An 18,044-nucleotide genomic window follows, 5' to 3' on the forward strand; every position below is an offset into this window, starting at 1 on the left:
GAAAATTCTTTCTTTTGTCTTTCCCTTCATTTCCTTTTCTCTTTTCCAAATCTTTATTTCCCCACCACTGCTCCCCAGTCCCTTCTTACCCCCTGTACCCCACCCCATATTCACCCACCTGACAAATGGTTAACATTACCTTAGCAACTGCTCTGCTACTACATTTAAAATAATAATAATAATAATAACAATAATAACAACAACAACAATGGCTTATCTTTTACTCTATCTCAATGAATGACTGGTGTCTAATCATTCCATCACCATCCACCACTTTGCACTGGTTGCTGTTACTACTGCTACTACTGCTACCTTTGGCCATGACCAAAACCAGCACCGCATCATCATCATCATCATCATCATTGCCATACTATTCCTACAAGAACCTTTCAACTACATGACCACCACCACCACTATTACTACTGTGGACAGTCTTCCTTCCTACCATCAGCAACCAAACAGGGATCAGTCTCCCTCACATCACTAACCATCATCATAACAGTAACAACAACATCACCACCACCATCATTATCATCATCATCAACATCATCACAACCAACAACAATTACAACAACAACAACAACAACAACAGCATCAACACCAACCGGTCTGGTTTCCGACGACTACCAATGCAAACTATTGACAGACAACCTTCATCTTCGTCTCGGAATCTCTTTCAACAGACTGGGAAAAAGAAAGAAAGAAACTCACCCCCCCCCCCACCAACCCCCACCACCCCCATCATCATCATCATCTTCATCTATGCCACTACACCAGCCATGCTACTGTTGCTACACATCAAGTCTCGCAGCAGCAGCAGCAGCAGTGCTACTACTACTACTACTGCTACTGCTGCTGCTACTACTACAAACCCCACTCCCACCCCAGGTGTCACCCATTCTCATAGTTGCACATCATCATCATCAAAAATGGTGCTATAAGAACTTCCATGTAATCACTTAATCTACTAGAAATAGCAGCCAAGTTCCACACTCTTTCAACAAAGGAAGGCACATTAGATTATCTAGTCCTATATATATATATATAAACAGGATGGTCACAGCTGGAATGTCATTCATCATATCAGTACTGAACAACAACAACATATGAAAGAAACAAGGGAACCTCAATATTGTCGCTTGACCTGCAAGAAAGAGAAGCAAAATCTCCCTAAAAACTGGTAGCACTATGTCTGATGGAGTGGTCATGGTTTGACTCAAAGGACTGACCCAGGGCTAAACCACAACCCCTATTCCGTGTACACCATCCATACAGAACCCTATGTTAAACAATGTAGAAAAAGGCAGGATGGGCACGGACGGAATGTCTGTCGGGTTAGGGCTGAGTAACAAAGACTGAGACCACATCAATAACAACCACCACAGTAACTGCTACCACCACCTCCGCCACCGCCTATACACTACTATCGATTATTATCTCCTCCTTTGCCATGCAGTGAACGGGGGGGGGGGTAAAAATGATTCAGACTTTGACAGAAGCTGGAAACCATTGCCAAGTGGATTAGGAGGGGAGTGGGAGGAGGAGGAGGAAAGGAAAGGAGGAGGAGGAGGAAGAGGAAAGGGAAAGAAAAACTGATTCATTCCTTATTGATGAAAGAAAAGAACAACTTGGCAAAGGAATCAGCTGCAGAGAGAGGAACAGGGTGTGCGGCTGTGTGTGTATGTGTGTGTGTGTGTGTGTGTGTGTGTGTGTGTGTGTGTGTGCATGTATGTATACATATGTATGTGTATGTATGTATGTATGTATGTATATGTATATATAGACACACTGTGTAAGTTTCTATATAAATACACACATGCATACATTCATAGTTCTGACATGCATAGATACATTTATGCGTATGTATGTATACACACCTATTTCTATATACATTCACAGACATGTGTATTTACATACATGCGTGTATGTGTATACATTCCTACATGTGTGACTGGTTTAGGATATCAGAGCTGTTACAGGTTAAACGTATTTCAAATTAACATACAAAATATAATGTCTGAAATACATGTGTGTGTAGGTATGTATATGTGTGTGCGTGAATATTATATACGTAGGTATATGTATGTGTACATGCATGTGTGCGTATATATATATATATATATATATATATATATATATATATATAGGTATTTGTGCAGCGTGTGAGTGTGTATGGAGCAAATGTCACCTGTGACAGTCAAGCGCAGTCGTGTCACTCTGTTCGTTTGCATTAAATCCCCGTTAAAAGTGCACGTGACTGGGGATTGCTTTTGTTCCAGAAGGAAGCAGAACAGGTAGTAACATTGATCCTTTGTTTTCACACCTGTTTTGCCATGGGTTAAACAGATGTATTTATTAAGGCCATTGTTTTATACCTGGATGCCATTCTTCTTCGCAAGCCTTATCCATTTTCCAATGAAGACTTCTTTTATCCCACACAGTTTCAAAAGCACAGACGACAATTCATTGGTAAAGGAAATGAAAAGATTATTTGCTTCAAGTGCAACAATTTTTAAAGAAGCACAAAACACACACACAAACATATACATCATCATAACCATCATCATTTCAACTTTTCCTTTTCCACACCTGCATGGGTTAGACCAGTGGTTCTCTACCAGGATCGAGGGTGGGTGGGGGGGGGGGCAGAGCAAAATAGCAAATTGCAGATCCATAATAGTCTTTTAAGGGCCCCTGAAAAAAATATTGCTTTAGACATATGTATTGATATGTATTGCAAGAAACAGCTTGGTTTTTTTTTGTTTTTTTTTTAGTTTTTTGCCTCTAACATTTTACATAGTTCAACCTACACAAGTTAATGCGTGAAAAACAAAATAGCAACTTTGAAAGACATTTCTAGAAAACTAATTTTTAAACATCAGATGGCTACAGGGTTCCACCAGAATAAGATAGTAATCAAAGGGGCCATAGTTAAAAATTGGTGAAGAAACCCTGGGTTAGACAAACACATAACAGAGGTTCTGTTTCACAGTGAAACATTTTTTTACAGCTGGATGCTCTTCCTGCCATCAACCCTCGTCTGTCTCCACAGTGAAGTAGAAAGCTAGCAGAATCATTAGCAGTGTTTTGTTTGTCTTCACTGCTTGTGAGTTCAAATGCTACCAAGGTCAACTTTGCCTTTCATCCTTTTGAGGGTGGATAAAATAAGACCCTGTCGAGCACGGTGGGGTTGATGTAATCAACTTTACCCCTTCCCCGAAACTGCTGGCCTTGTGCTAAAATATGAAACCAATATTTTTCCATGATCAGACATGCTTTTACAGAAACAAATGACACCGCTTGTATGACAGTGATGCTCATTTACAACTGTCGGGCAACGTCAAGACAAGAAGACACACGCATGTGTGTGCACGGCAGGCTTCGTACAGATGCCATCGAGGAAATTCACTTTTGAACCATTGGTCAATGCAGGCGAGAGAAGAAAACACTTGTCCACGGTGCCACACAGTGGGACTGAACTCAGAACCACACAACTTCCCATATATAAGAGTGTGTGTGGGTGTGAGGTCATTAAATCTAATCAGAGCATAACTAATTCTTCACTGCACACATATACCTATAACAGTCTTAATAACATCTCTATCATGGGCCCTCAGATGGCTCCTTAGCAATACTCAGGTGACGAATCACAACCACAATAGCTCCACCCTCGTTTAATCAGCCAAAGTGGATTTCCAGTTCAGCACAAGATGACCGAACCTTTGGACATAAAGAACAACAGTGCCTCATTGGCGCTGCTGCTGGGGCTGTTTGCATATAAGAATCCAGAGTTGGTTTTTCAAAACGTGACCTTTCAGGGATTGAAAAGTCCAACTTTTGAAGGTGTAAGGAGTCCACAAATTATACAGTGGGATTATCTCTGGATAACTACAACAACAGGCTGTTCTCAAGACATTAGAGTTCACGATTCGTTGGACAACTTTTCTTCAAGGCAGTGCCCCAGTATGGCCACAGTCTAATGACTGAAAGAAGCTAACGATAAAAGATGTAAGTATATATATATAATTAGAGAGAGAGGGGGGGATTTTAGCCGGACTGAAGGTGACATGGTGTTGGAACAGTGAAGTGGACTCAGCCACAGAAGTCAAGAGAGAGGTCTTGGAAAGACTGTAAAGACAAGTGCAGCAGAGAAGTAGGGGAGGTGGTTGGAAGGTGAGGGAGAGGGAGAAGTAGAAAAGTATGAAGTCTACCGATGTTGTATGAAAATGAGTTGTGGGGGTGGGTGAGGTATTCTGGATTGTAAGGCAGTGTATCAGAATGAATGGAAATGTTGTAAGGAGTGGGCAAGGACAGATGGCAGTGCACTTGCACTCAGTGATTCTGCAAAGAAACAAGCATAGAATCGGCTACCGTGAAAAGTGACTAAAGTTGGGAGAATGCCTGGGAGAAAAATTGCACTCCAAATGTGAACCTGTCAAGGAGACAAAGCAGAATGGTAGAGAAAGCAATTAAGGATATGAAGACAGGGTAGGTCCCAGGTCCCTCATGAATTACTCCTGAGATGCTTAAAGTATCTGGTAGAGTGAAATATGGCCCAGTCACCATATTAGTTAGTACAAGAAGACAGCATACCCAATGACTTGTGTAGCAGCATCATAGCCATCTGCTACAAGAGTAAAGGAGATGCGGAAGAGAGAGCAAACTGCTGGACCAGGTCACAGAAGTTACACAAAGAATTTATTTGGGGGAGAGAGTTAGCCTAGGTGAGGGGCAAGAAAAACAAATGTTTACAGATATAATGGCAGGGGCCTGTTGAATGATTGCAATTGGTTGGCTTTGATCATAGAGTGAAATGTAAAAAGTGGGACAGGAATGTTATTAATGTTAAGTGATGGGGATCTTTGTTGACAAGAACAACCAGTTTGTTATAAGGCACTGGGGAAAGTGGGGGGTATTGGTATGGGTGAGTTGGTAGCAGGCAAGTAAGCAGTGTATTGCTATATGTATTAGAGAGAGAGGTGGGAGGGGTAGAATGACTGATGTACAAAGAAATTAGGTACCTATGGCGAATGAGCTGTGTGAGGAAAGATGGGGACAGTTGCTAGGCTGCAGTCAGAACTTTGTCAAGAGAATATTTTAAATGCCTACAGGCTGACAAAATCTCAGCCTTTTTGTTTGACATATTGCAGTGTGGAATCTTAATTCAACTGCTTTGTGGGGAATGTCCTACATAGACTGTTTCTTATGTTTTGTTTTAGCCATTTCTTATTACTACATTATTAGGGGTAGGGTTCCAATGAATATATCCATGTAAAGGGACAGACTCGCTACATTCCTACTCCATGTTGTTATTGTTATAAGATTTGTCTTCATTAACTCTCCTGAATCAAAACTAATATATTATTTTAAATGCTTCCTTCCACCAGAGGTGCAAGGCCTAAGCTTGCTAAAATATTGGTTTCAAATTTTGGTACAATGCCAGCATGCTCAGGGGAGGTGGGCATGAGTCGACTACATTGACTTCTGCTGATAATTATTTTATCAACCCTGAAAAGGATGAAAGGCAAAGTCAACCTTGGCAGAATATGTTTGCTCAAATATTGAGGATTCTAAGCACTAATGGTTAATTTTATTGAGGATTCTAAGCACTAATGGTTAATTTTATTGAGGATTCTAAGCACTAATGGTTAATTTTATTGAGGATTCTAAGCACTAATGGTTAATTTTATTGAGGATTCTAAGCACTAATGGTTAATTTTATTGAGGATTCTAAGCACTAATGGTTAATTTTATTGAGGATTCTAAGCACTAATGGTTAATTTTATTGAGGATTCTAAGCACTAATGGTTAATTTTATTGAGGATTCTAAGCACTAATGGTTAATTTTATTGAGGATTCTAAGCACTAATGGTTAATTTTATTGAGGATTCTAAGCACTAATGGTTAATTTTATTGAGGATTCTAAGCACTAATGGTTAATTTTATTGAGGATTCTAAGCACTAATGGTTAATTTTATTGAGGATTCTAAGCACTAATGGTTAATTTTATTGAGGATTCTAAGCACTAATGGTTAATTTTATTGAGGATTCTAAGCACTAATGGTTAATTTTATTGAGGATTCTAAGCACTAATGGTTAATTTTATTGAGGATTCTAAGCACTAATGGTTAATTTTATTGAGGATTCTAAGCACTAATGGTTAATTTTATTGAGGATTCTAAGCACTAATGGTTAATTTTATTGAGGATTCTAAGCACTAATGGTTAATTTTAGATTAAATTTCTTAAATGTGCTTCTTAAATTCTTCCTTGAATGTCTCCATGCTCTGGCCATTCCTGTCCTGAGAGGCCTCCAGTCAATCATCTCTGTACAAACCGAATGTGGAGATGATCATTCTTGTTTCTAGCCAGACCAAAAAAGGGACCTGAGTGACCCATTTTCCTTCAGCAATATTTAACCCTTTAATATTTAAACCAGACATAGCTGGTCCAAATATTCTCCCTGTTTTATATCCAGACTGGCCATGTCTGGCATCTCACACAATCTCTACAATGTTATTCTAAAAACATTCATATCATCAAAATCTTGAAGTTATGACATAATGCCAGGATTAATTCAAAACAAGGAAGAATAAATAAGCAGAGAACATTCGACAGAGTAATTTGAATGCCAAAGGGTTAAAGTGGCCCTGAATACATGAAGATGCTCAACACACACTGCTTTCCCACCAGAAGAACCCTTCTTCGTAAAACCAGTGTGACTTGCTCCTTGCAGTATGTGTTCTTTACTGTTCTGTACGAGTGATGAGCATGTTCCTAACTTCAGAGACAGCTGGCCACCACCGCTGATGACAACAACAACAACAACAGACCACCAACCCATTAAAAACAAATAATTTCGCTTGCCTTTCTCTTCTAATTCTGGGAGCTGAAACCAAGTTCTTCTCTTTGTGCTTATGTCACATCAAACATTAAAAATATTATAAATAGGAGGAAATGGAGCAAGAAAGACAGTGACAAGCCACAGAGTGAATCACCAGCTTCGAATTATGTGTCTGTGTGTGTGCACAGGTTTGCAGATATGCAACACATACACACAAATACTTTCATATAAATATTTATGTAACCTTAACATGTACATACATAACATATCTATGCTTGCAGACAGCCAAACATATCTAAATCAATACTTATAGAGATATAAATAGTATCACACACACACAGCTACAGATAAATGTGCTACATGCAGTTAACAATGGAACATCTGCTTTATACAAGTGTGTGTGTATATATATATATATATATATATATATATATATAGAGAGAGAGAGAGAGAGATCATGAATTTACTTAAGCATAATGATACTAACGATAAGGTGTTGGGAATTCAATATGCACGTTTTAGAGTTATGTGTTAGGTCAGTGCAAAGTGTAATATGAAATTAATGAATGACAAGGAAACAGGAATCACATAATCAACTTCATTAGCTTACAGCTGTTTCTGCTGCAGGAAACAGTGCACTCAAAGCTGGGTGTTTGAGCAACATCCTATAGTTTTCTAAGGGCCATCAAATTGAAGTGAATGTATGTTATTTTAAACAATTGCAGCGTGGAAGGTGTTTGTAAGCCATTTAAGAAACACACAAAATTATCACATAAGAAAACCATCCGAACATGGCCGTAGCCAGTACCGCATCGACTGGCCTCTGTGCTGTGGGCACGTAACAAACACCATCCGATCGTGGTCGTTTGCCAGCCTCGTCTGGCACCTGTGTCGGTGGCACATAAAAAACACCATCCGAGCGTGGCCGTCTGCCAGCCTCGTCTGGCACCTGTGTCGGTGGCACATAAAATCACCCACTACACTCTCGGAGTGGTTGGCGTTAGGAAGGGCATCCAGCTGTAGAAACACTCCCAGATCCGACTGGCCTGGTGCAGTCTTCGGGCTCCCCAGACCCCAGTTGAACCGTCCAACCCATGCTAGCATGGAAAGCGGACGTTAAATGATGATGATGATGATGATGATGAAGGCAGCGAGCTAGCAGAATCGTTAGTGCATTGGATGAAATCCTTAGCAGTATTTTGCCTGTCACTACGTTCTGAGTTCAAGTTTTGCCAAGGTCGACTTTTCCTTTCATCCTTTTGGGGTCAATAAATTAAGTACCAGTTGAACACTGGAATCCATGTAATGGACTCATCCTCTCCCAAAATTTGAAACCATATATTGGAGTTGCCTTTGTGGAGGTTTGCACTCTCTGAGTGTTCTATTATTATCATTATTATTATTATTAAGGTGGCGAGCTGGCAGAATCGTTAGCACACTGGATGAAATGCTTAGCTGCATTTTGTCTGTTGCTACGTTCTGAGTTCAAATTCCGTCCAGGTCAACTTTGCCTTTCAGGGTTGATAAATCAAGTACCAGTTGAATACTGGGGTTGATGTAATCGACTTTGCCTCTCACCCAAAATTTCAGGCGTTGCGCTTATTGTAGAAAGGATTATTATTATTATTATTGAAAGAAATTATATTAAATAATTAAACAAAAATAACTGTTGTAACACACACAGACACAATCATACATACACACACACATTCACATAAACCAATAAATCTGTAACTTCAGTACATTACCCAGACGGTGTTGTTGTTGTTGTCTTTATTCCAGTTCAGAGCTGACAGAAACAACAAACTGTGTTGAGAAACAAAACAAGAGGACCCAGGATCTTTTCTCTCTTGAGACAAACCTCAGAGACTCTTTCAAAACCAGGAAAACCTTCACACAAAAGAGTTTCACTAAACACATCACAGACTGTTTACTATCTGTGGTGTATATATAGTTGTATGCATGGGTGTATGTGTGTGTGTATATACACACACCCACACACATATAGATATATGGTGGTTGCACACACACACACACATGTATGTGCCTGTGTGAAAAACTTACAAGTTTTGTGTGTGTGTGTGTGTGTGTGAAGTATGCGAGAGATTGTACTGTTATTTGGTGACTGAGAAGATGTTGGTCCCCTGGAATTGTTTGTCATGGCCAAATGTAAAATTAGAAAGGGAAAAGGAAATGTTTTCAAGGATTGGTAAATCTCATGGCATGTTGCAGGGCCATATCTATGTGTGTGTGTGTGTGTGTGTTTGTATACCACTAAAGGGTATATCAGAGGAATAAAATCTACTACTACTACTGCTACCATATCAAGCACACACACACACACACACACACACACACACACACACACACACACACACACACACACACACACATACACACTAGAATCTAGCAAGTAGTTAATTACAGACTTGGTAAACATCCCACTACCATCGCCCCCTCCCTCTTTCTTCCCAGTCTGTTCCTCAACACCCCTCTATCCCCACCTCTTTTTTTTACTCCTGTTACCAGAGTTAAGGGGTAAAAGGGGGTAACAGCAGATAGCAAGAGAGAAAACTAGGCTAAGTTTGATAAAACCAAATTTGAAATGAAAAACATTTCTGAGAAGACATTTCATGGGACAATAAATGAAGGGAGGGGATGGGGGGAGATGGATTTACAAGCCAGGCAGATGACCACAGCACTTCACACACACACACACACCATATTACACAGGGTCACTACAATATCTTTCACTTGTTTCAGTCATTAGATTGTGGTCATGCTGGAGCACCAACTTGAAGCCTTTTAGCTGAAAAAAATCGTCCCCAGCACTTATTTGTTTTGTTTTTTTTACTTATTCTATCAGTCCCTTTAGTCACACTGCTAAGTCATGAGGGCTGTAAACAAACCAACACTGGTTGTCAAGTGGTGGAGTGGTGGTGGGAGAGACACACAAACACACACACATTCTTTTATTCATTTACTTTTTTCAATCATTTGATTGCGGCCATGCTAGAGCACCACTCTGATGGGTTTTAAGTGAATAAATTGACCCCAGGACTTGCTTCTTTTAAAGCCTAGTACTTACTCTCTTGGTCCGTTTTGCCGAACTGCTAAGTTACAGGGGACATAAACAAGCAGGGGGGGACAAACAGACAGAAGGACACACGTATACACAGGGTGGAGTGAATAAATGGTCATCTAAATTGCAGTCTGGGGAGTTAGGTGGCCAGATGTTAGGGGTGATGTGGTTGCAGAAATTGTCCGACAGCCATGACTGGGTTCTCCTGCTTGTGAGGCATGGCACAGAGTCCTGTTGCCAGACATAAGGTCATCCAGCAGCCACCCTCTTGACCAAGGAGAGCATTACCTCCTCCAGGTACTTGATGTAGGCCTCCATGTTGAGTCTGAGGCCATGTGGGAAGATGAATGGAGGTATAATGTCATCATCGCAAGTGATCACTCCAAACACCATGATGTTAACTGGATGTTTGATTTTTATCACCCTCAGTACATGTTTTAGGGACACAGCAAGCCAAAGGTTGTTCTGTGTTCTCATATCTGATCCTGGCAGAAATTGTTCTTGTTGGAGAAATACCAAAGCATGTTCAGTTGAAGGAGATGTTTGAGTTTGTTCAAAAGCTTTGTAGCATGGTCTTTCCTCTTGTCCTTGATGGCTCGGGATAAAAATAGGCCCTTTCTCCTCTTGTATGAGGTATATCAAATGTCTTAATGCACTACCTGCCTGATAAGAAACTCAGGCACTCCCATGTCCCTGGTGATGAACCTGATTGACTTGGAGGGATCATTGTCAATCATGGCCTGGATCTCACCAACAAAGTATATAAAATGGCAATAATTTACCCATTGCAACATATATATATATATATATATACAACAAGCTTCTTTCAGTTTCTGTCCACCAATCCACTCACAAGGCTTTGGTCACCCTGAGGCTATAGTAGAAGACACTTGCCCAAGGTGCTACACAGTGGGACTGAACCTAGAACTATCTGGTTGGGAAGCAAACTTCTTACCACACAGCCATGCCCGGCCAGAAATAGATTTTAAAAAAACTAATGATAATCTTCCAGAAACAAAGATTTCAGCCAGGTTGATGAAAGTCTCGGATGGAAGAATATTTAGAGCAGAAGGGACTGGACAAGTGACACCCGTGGACATCATTAGGTGAACTCAGATGGATAATGTGGGCAGGGAAGAATGCATGAAATTTTTTGCACACACACACACACATACACACACACACACACACACACACACACACACACACACACATACATACATACATACATACATACATACATACATAGATAGATATACATACATACATGTGTGTGTGTGCATGTGTGTAGGGATGGGTTAATGTTTGTTTATATAGCAATTCATATTTTAATATTTCACTTAGGCCTAGTGATACTAATAACCTGATGTTAGAACTCAAGATTCTTATGCTTCAAAATAAAGCATTAGCTGAGTGTAGAGCACTGGAAAAGAATTAAGTAAATGACAAAGGAATAGGAAATTATGTCATGAAGAACATCATTAGCTTGTGGCTGTTTCTGCTGTGAGACAATGCAGCATTCCCAGTTGTGTGCTTGTGTATCACTGTAGAGCTTCATCAGAGCATCAGAAATGAAGTGCAGTTTTATTTGGGAAAGCACATATATGGAAAGCATTAAAAAAAAAATTGTAATGTCTAGGAAATAAAGTATAGAGATTGAAAGGTAAAAATCCCTTCCAAACAAAAATAAGACTCAGATGAATTTTGTGTATATATGTGTATAGAGACTGGTATATGATGAACCATGAAGACAGCTACTTAGAAGCATACATAAAATATAGACAGAATATGTTGCGAATGGAGACAGATAGAAAGTGACAGAATCCAAAATCTAGAGAGAGAATCAAGGTAACTTAGAGGATCACTAGACGTACTCGCCATGACCCACCGGGTCACAACCACTCCAAGTCGTAAAGGTTGATGTACAGCAGGAAAAGAAAATAAGACTATTTTGAATTTCATACAATAAAATTCTTAAAAAATACAGATCTCCTGCCTTTGGTGTGACAACATAAACACAACCAAGTGTTACTTCTTTGGTTCAAATGGCCTTCAACTTTATTTCCTCACTTTCTTCTTTGCTGTTCTTTGTTCCTACCAAATGAAATTCCTGGCTACTTGTGCATAAAGTACTTGTTTTTGCACAGTCATCGTTGGTGCACAATGAAAAGAATTCTGTCAATGTTGATTTCATATGTCATTCAGTGACAGCCATATATATTATATCCTCATAGTTTCTGAACAATATCCTTTGTTCACCTGGGAGATGAACTTGCAGCCTCACTATTGCAGGTGGTGACCACCAAACAGAAAATCCTAAAATGAATGCAACTGCTTTGAATGGTCCAATTTAGGAGCACTCCGTCGGTTACGACGATGAGGGTCCCAGCTGATACGATCAACGGAACAGCTTGCTCGTGGAATTAACGTGCAAGTGGCTGAGCATTCCACAGACACGTGTACCCTTAACGTAGTTCTCGAGGAGATTCAGCGTGACACAGAGTGTGACAAAGCTGGCCCTTTGAAATACAGGTACAACAGAAACAGGAAGAAAGAGTGAGAGAAAGTTGTGGTGAAAGAGTACAGCAGGATTCACCACCACCCCCTGCAGGAGCCTTGTGAAGCTTTAGGGTGTTTTCGCTCAATAAACACTCACAATGCCCGGTCTGGGAATCGAAACCGCAATCCTACGACCACGAGTCTGCTGCCCTAACCACTGGGCCATTGCGCCTCCACGAATGGTCCAATAAACCTACAAATTAAACATTGATTAATTTCGTTATCACAGCAGCTTAGTCGTTTCCTTTCATTTTATACTTGATGACATACTTAACTGACTTCATTGAGGCAACGATTTCCACAACATTGCAGTGGCATCATAGGGTACAACCCATATGTTGTTGTTGTTTATTTTTCCACTCTTATGAGATTCGACTCCTCCCATTGCAAAAGCGATAGTCTCCACTTGTTTTTCTGCCTTTTGATTAAGATGATAAAGATTAATATTTTATGGAGATGTACTTGCATAGCAAGTAACCTGATCTGAGATCATATGCTGAAACAAGAACAATTGCAGCATGAAAGGTGTTTATAAGCCATTTAAAAACCCACAAAAACCGTTAGATTCACTTCAACATTTAAATTTAATTTGTCGAAATATTTTTGTTGCTTTGAAACCGCAACCTGTTCACTGACAAAATTCTGTGCTGCATCAGAATTTTGCAGCATGGAATTTGGTCAGTGAACAGGTTGCGGTTTCAAAGCGACGAAAATATTTCGACAAATTAAATTTAAATGTTGAAGTGAATCTAACGGTTTTTGTGGGTTTTAAATGGCTTATAAACATCTTCCATGCTGCAGTTGGTCAATATTTTATTTTAAATAAAATAGTAATTTTCCCCTTTGAGAAAAAAAAAAAAAAACAAGTACCCATGATTCATAAATTTCATAAAAATATAGGGAGAATTTCTGTCTTTCAATGGACAGCAGTGGACAACGGGACTCATTGAAGTGTTGACATTTTCAAGTTGATTTTTTTTTTCTTGAAGGAGGAAACAACTATTTTATTTGTAATCTTTATCGTCTTAATTAAATGACAGACAGACAGACAGATAAAACTGACTGACTTAAGGATTCTAACCTGTTTGATAAATGAACAGCTGAAAAACAAAGGTGGAGGAGGAGTCATATTACAGATAACGTGTGTGTGTGTGTGTGTGTGTGTGTGTACAGAGAGAAAGGGACAAATAAACACTGATATATATTTATGGACAGACATATAAGAAGACATTTAATTTTTACTAAAAACAATTGAGCATTAAAGTGAAGAATTAGTCAATCCTTTTTGTAGAGGGCATATCTATGAATTATGCTTTTAGGAGAAGATGGGTAACGGGGACCTTGAAGTGTCAGACTGCTAACCTTTTTCAGTCCCACTGTGTGGTACCCTGGGTATGTGTCGTCTATTGTACTCCCTAGCTGACCAAAACCCTGAGTGTAGAGTTGGTAGATGGAAACTGAAAGAAGCCCATATGTATATATAAATATACATATACACACACATACACACACATATATATACACAAATATACACACACACAAATTTATTTATGTATGTGTATTTGTGTCTCTTTGTCTATCTAATATTCAGCAAGAACATGTCTGGCCATGGGGAAATGTTCCATTCATTGTAAGCAGGTGAGGGAGGGTTGGCAACAGGAAGGGCATCCAGCCTACGAAAACCTGTCTCAGTAACCTTCTGTCTGACTCATGCAAGTTTGGAAAAGTGGGCATTAAACTGATGATGATGATGATGATACATATAGATCTGTTTGTGTCTCTCTGTAACTGCATAACAACCTGTGTTGGTTTATATACATCCCTGTAACTGGGTTCAATTCCTAGACCAGGCAGTGTATTGTGTTCTGGGGCAACACACTTCATTTCATGTTGCTTCAGTCCACTCAGCTGGCAAAAATGAGTAATCCTGCAACAGACTAGCATCCTATCCAAGGGGAATATACATGCCACAGAAACCAGGAAACCAGCCAAATGAGTCTATATTACTCAAGAAGGATCTTTATCTTGTATCCTAAATAGGTCTGAGGTGTATCAGAGGATATACTGCAAACAGGTGAAAACAAAATTGCATTGATGATGAGACACCTAAGAGAGACGAGCATCATCAAGACAAATGAGAAACACTTTGATCATAAAGGACCCCAAACTCCCTAATATTGGTGCAATGAAACCTCTGCCAGTTTGGGTATAACCAAGTAGAAACTTGATTGCTAGCACAAATTTCCTATTCACAGTTGACTGGTTGCCTCAAAAATCAGAACTGAGCTCAACATGGATAAAAAGATGCAACATGAGGAAAATGGACATTTTGCTAATCTGCAAAGAGAGGATAGAAATCAATGGAGAAAAAAAGAAAGAATCCAATCACTTTCTGCTGTCATGGTGAATCCTGACATTTCATATAAACAATGGCAACCAATGATGGATGGATGGATGGCATAGCCTATGGTGTGCTTGTGTAGGTCCAAAAATAGCCTGAAGACATTCCAGGGTGAAATTAAAAAAAAAAAACAAAAAACAAATACTGACCTGTTCTTCTTTGGACTATTTTTCCTAGCTTTAAAGATTTCCAAAGCTGGAAGTAAACGAAATCAAATTTTCTATTAATAACATGGACGTCATATATACACACATACAAAACTTGAGAGAAAAAGAAAACTACTTCTTCTACTGCAGTTGCTAATAACAACAACAATTCTGGTATTTATTTTGAAAATTTAGTCTACCCCAAAGGAATTTGAACCTGGAATGACATCATTACTTTTACATGTGCTTTTCATGGTGGCATGGGTTGGAGAGGTTGTTACCGTGTGAGCCGCTTCTTCCTGGCAGCTGCTCTTCAACAGAATCATGCTTTGTTTCTGCAGCTGGATGTCCTTGCTACGGCAACCCCATGCCACAGGGTGTGTTTGTGTGCGACACCAGGAAGATTGTCTCCACCAGGAAGAATGTCTCGGTAATCAATCAGTGTCAAAGGAATGTGGCTTATTGGCTTTCATGGAGACACCAGCAGGGGAGGGGGGGTGCCTTGTGTTATACATAGGAAAGTACAGAGTATTCAGGGAGTTAAGAAAGGGGTGGAAAATGGAGGTGGGGAGAGAGTGATGCAAGTAGCAAAGACAGAAGGAGGGGGAGAAATAGGGGACAGAGAACAAGTGTGTAAATCCTGGAAGTAGCGAATAATTTAAGGCATGTACATTTGTTCAGGTGACCAAGGAAGAAGGATATGAGAAGAGAGAGAGTGATTAGATGAGAAGAACCAGGATGGCAAGGAGGAAGAAAGGGGCAGCAGTATGATGTAAGCAGATGGTTTGGGGTGGAGTTGAGGGGTGAGAGTGAAGGTGGGTAACAGCAGAGGTGGCCGCAAGGGTGGAGAGAGCAGTGGAAGGCAAAGAAGGTACACTAATGATAAGAAATTAGGCTCCAATATAAAAAGCAGAAAAGTGAAGTTGGAATGTGTTGTGGGTGAAAGTTGTGCTTTCACAGCAACCTCACTTTGGTCACATCCCAATAATCTTATTGTTGCCAATAGAATTGAGAAAAGTCTAAGAAGCATAAATATCATAGGAATATTTTTATGATGTATATCTGGAATAAACAGACCAACCTGTATTTCTATATCTTCACACCTGACTCACTGACAATACAAAATGAATTAGAATTACAACTGAGAGACAAATGCGACGGATCAATGTTTTACACGTGCAGAAGTTGCGTCCTTATAAATAAATGAAAGCAACAACTTATTGCGAGCGGAGCATTGGTTTTCAAACACAATTGAATTCTGCTTCAGCTGTTGTGTCTGTTTGCATGTGCGAGGTCAACAAGAGACTTGTTTACAACACTGATATGCAGACACACTGCAGAGTGAAGTGACCGACTTATCCTATATACTCAATCATTTGTAGATGGGTGTGTCTGTCTGTCTGTTTGTCTATCTGTCTGCCTGCCTGTCGGTCTAGAGCAGTGCATACAATGTTTGATGCATCCATGTTGGGGAAATAAGAACCTGTGACCTGTCTAGGAGTATCAATGCTACACTGGAAGACACAAATACTGCTGCATTATCAAGACTATCTATGAGTGTGTGTGTGTGTGTGTGTGTGTGTGTGTGTGTGTGTGTATAGGAGTGGCTGTGTGGGAAGAAGCTTGCTTCCCAGCCACATGGTTCCAGGTTCAGTCCCACTATGTGGCACCTTGGGAAAGTGTCTTCTACTACAGCCTCAGGCCAACCAAAGCCTTGTGAGTGGATTTAGTAGATGGAAACTGCAAGAAGCCCATCGTATGTGTGTGTGTGTGTGTACATATATATGTGTGTGTCCTGCTGAGGACATGCGTAAGCTCGCAAGGAATGAAGCCAGTATGTTCCGATGGATGTATAATGTCAGTGTGCATACTCGACAGAGTGTAAGTACCTTGAGAGAAAAGCTGGACCTAAGAAGCATCAGATTTGGTGTGCAAGAGAGACGACTGCACTGGTATGGTCATGTGGCAAGAATGGATGAGGACAGCTGTGTGAAAAAGTGCCACACCATAGCGGTTAAGGGAACCTGTGGAAGAGGTAGACCCAGGAAAACCTGGGATGAAGTGGTGAAGCACGACCTTCGAACTTTAGGCAGCACCAAGGAAATGACTAGTGACCAAGACCTTTGGAAATATGCCATGCGTGAGAAGACCCGGCAAGCCAAATGAACCCATAATCTCATGGCCTATGCCAGGAGCGTAACCAGCCCACTTATGCGTAACCTTTTCCTTCTTTGGACACTGAAACTCTGCTTGTGAAGACCTGTTGAGGCAAGTGAAATTAAATCAATCAAAATCAAATTCGATGACTGGCGTCCGTTGGCAGGATGCAAAGAGCACCATACAAGAGTGATCATTGACAGAGCGGCTAACCGGCTTCCGTACCAGTGGCACTTAAAGGGCACCATTGGAGCGTGATCGTTACCAAAGTCACCTTACTGGCACCTGTGCTGGTGGCATGTGTAAAAGTATTCGAGCAAGATCGTTGCCAGTACCGCCTGACTGGCCCCCGTGCCGGTGGCACGTAAAAAGCACCCACTACACTCTCGGAGTGGTTGGCGTTAGGAAGGGCATCCAGCTGTAGAAACTCTGCCAGATCAAGATTGGAGCCTGGTGCAACCATCTAGTTCGCCAGCCCTCAGTCAAAATCGTCCAACCCATGCTAGCATGGAAAGCGGACGTTAAACGATGATGATGTATGTATGTATGTATTTGTCTGTGTTTCTTCCCTACCCTTGCTTGACAATCGATGTTGGTGTTTTTACACCCCCATAACTTAGTGGTTTGGCAAAATAGACCGATAGAATAAGTACTGGGTTTACAAAGAATAAGCTACGAGATAAAAGTGTGATTAATTCAAAACAATGTGGATAAACAAGGATTATATTCGACAGAGTAATCTGAAGGCTAAACAGTTAATTTAAGGAAAGATTTAATTCTCTGCTTTCACCTCAATCTTTAGAACCACTTCCATTCCTCGTCATCATCTTCCAGCCACGGTCTCTCCCCCATCACT

General features: G+C 40.4%; 1 protein-coding gene across 6 annotated transcripts in view; it reads right to left on the reverse strand.

Annotated features, from left to right (window-relative positions):
* Nucleotides 1–18,044, reverse strand: part of LOC115224791 (rho guanine nucleotide exchange factor 26) — a 122,255-nt gene that overhangs the window by 61,024 nt on the left and 43,187 nt on the right. For 2 of the 6 annotated variants that reach the window (XM_036513814.1, XM_029795710.2), the window contains exon 3: nucleotides 15,035–15,080. Coding sequence is in view for 2 of the 6 variants with exons in the window: in XM_036513819.1 (XP_036369712.1) it covers nucleotides 254–267 (14 nt within the window). In the remaining 4 variants the exon portion in view is untranslated. Of the gene's footprint in view, nucleotides 1–253; nucleotides 277–605; nucleotides 739–15,034; nucleotides 15,081–18,044 lie in introns of those variants that run through there. The other 4 variants (XM_036513819.1, XM_036513813.1, XM_036513815.1 and 1 more) reach the window with 3 other exon arrangements.

The sequence above is a fragment of the Octopus sinensis genome, linkage group LG26 (genome assembly GCF_006345805.1).
Source record: "Octopus sinensis linkage group LG26, ASM634580v1, whole genome shotgun sequence".
NCBI classification, from domain to species: Eukaryota; Metazoa; Mollusca; class Cephalopoda; order Octopoda; family Octopodidae; genus Octopus; species Octopus sinensis.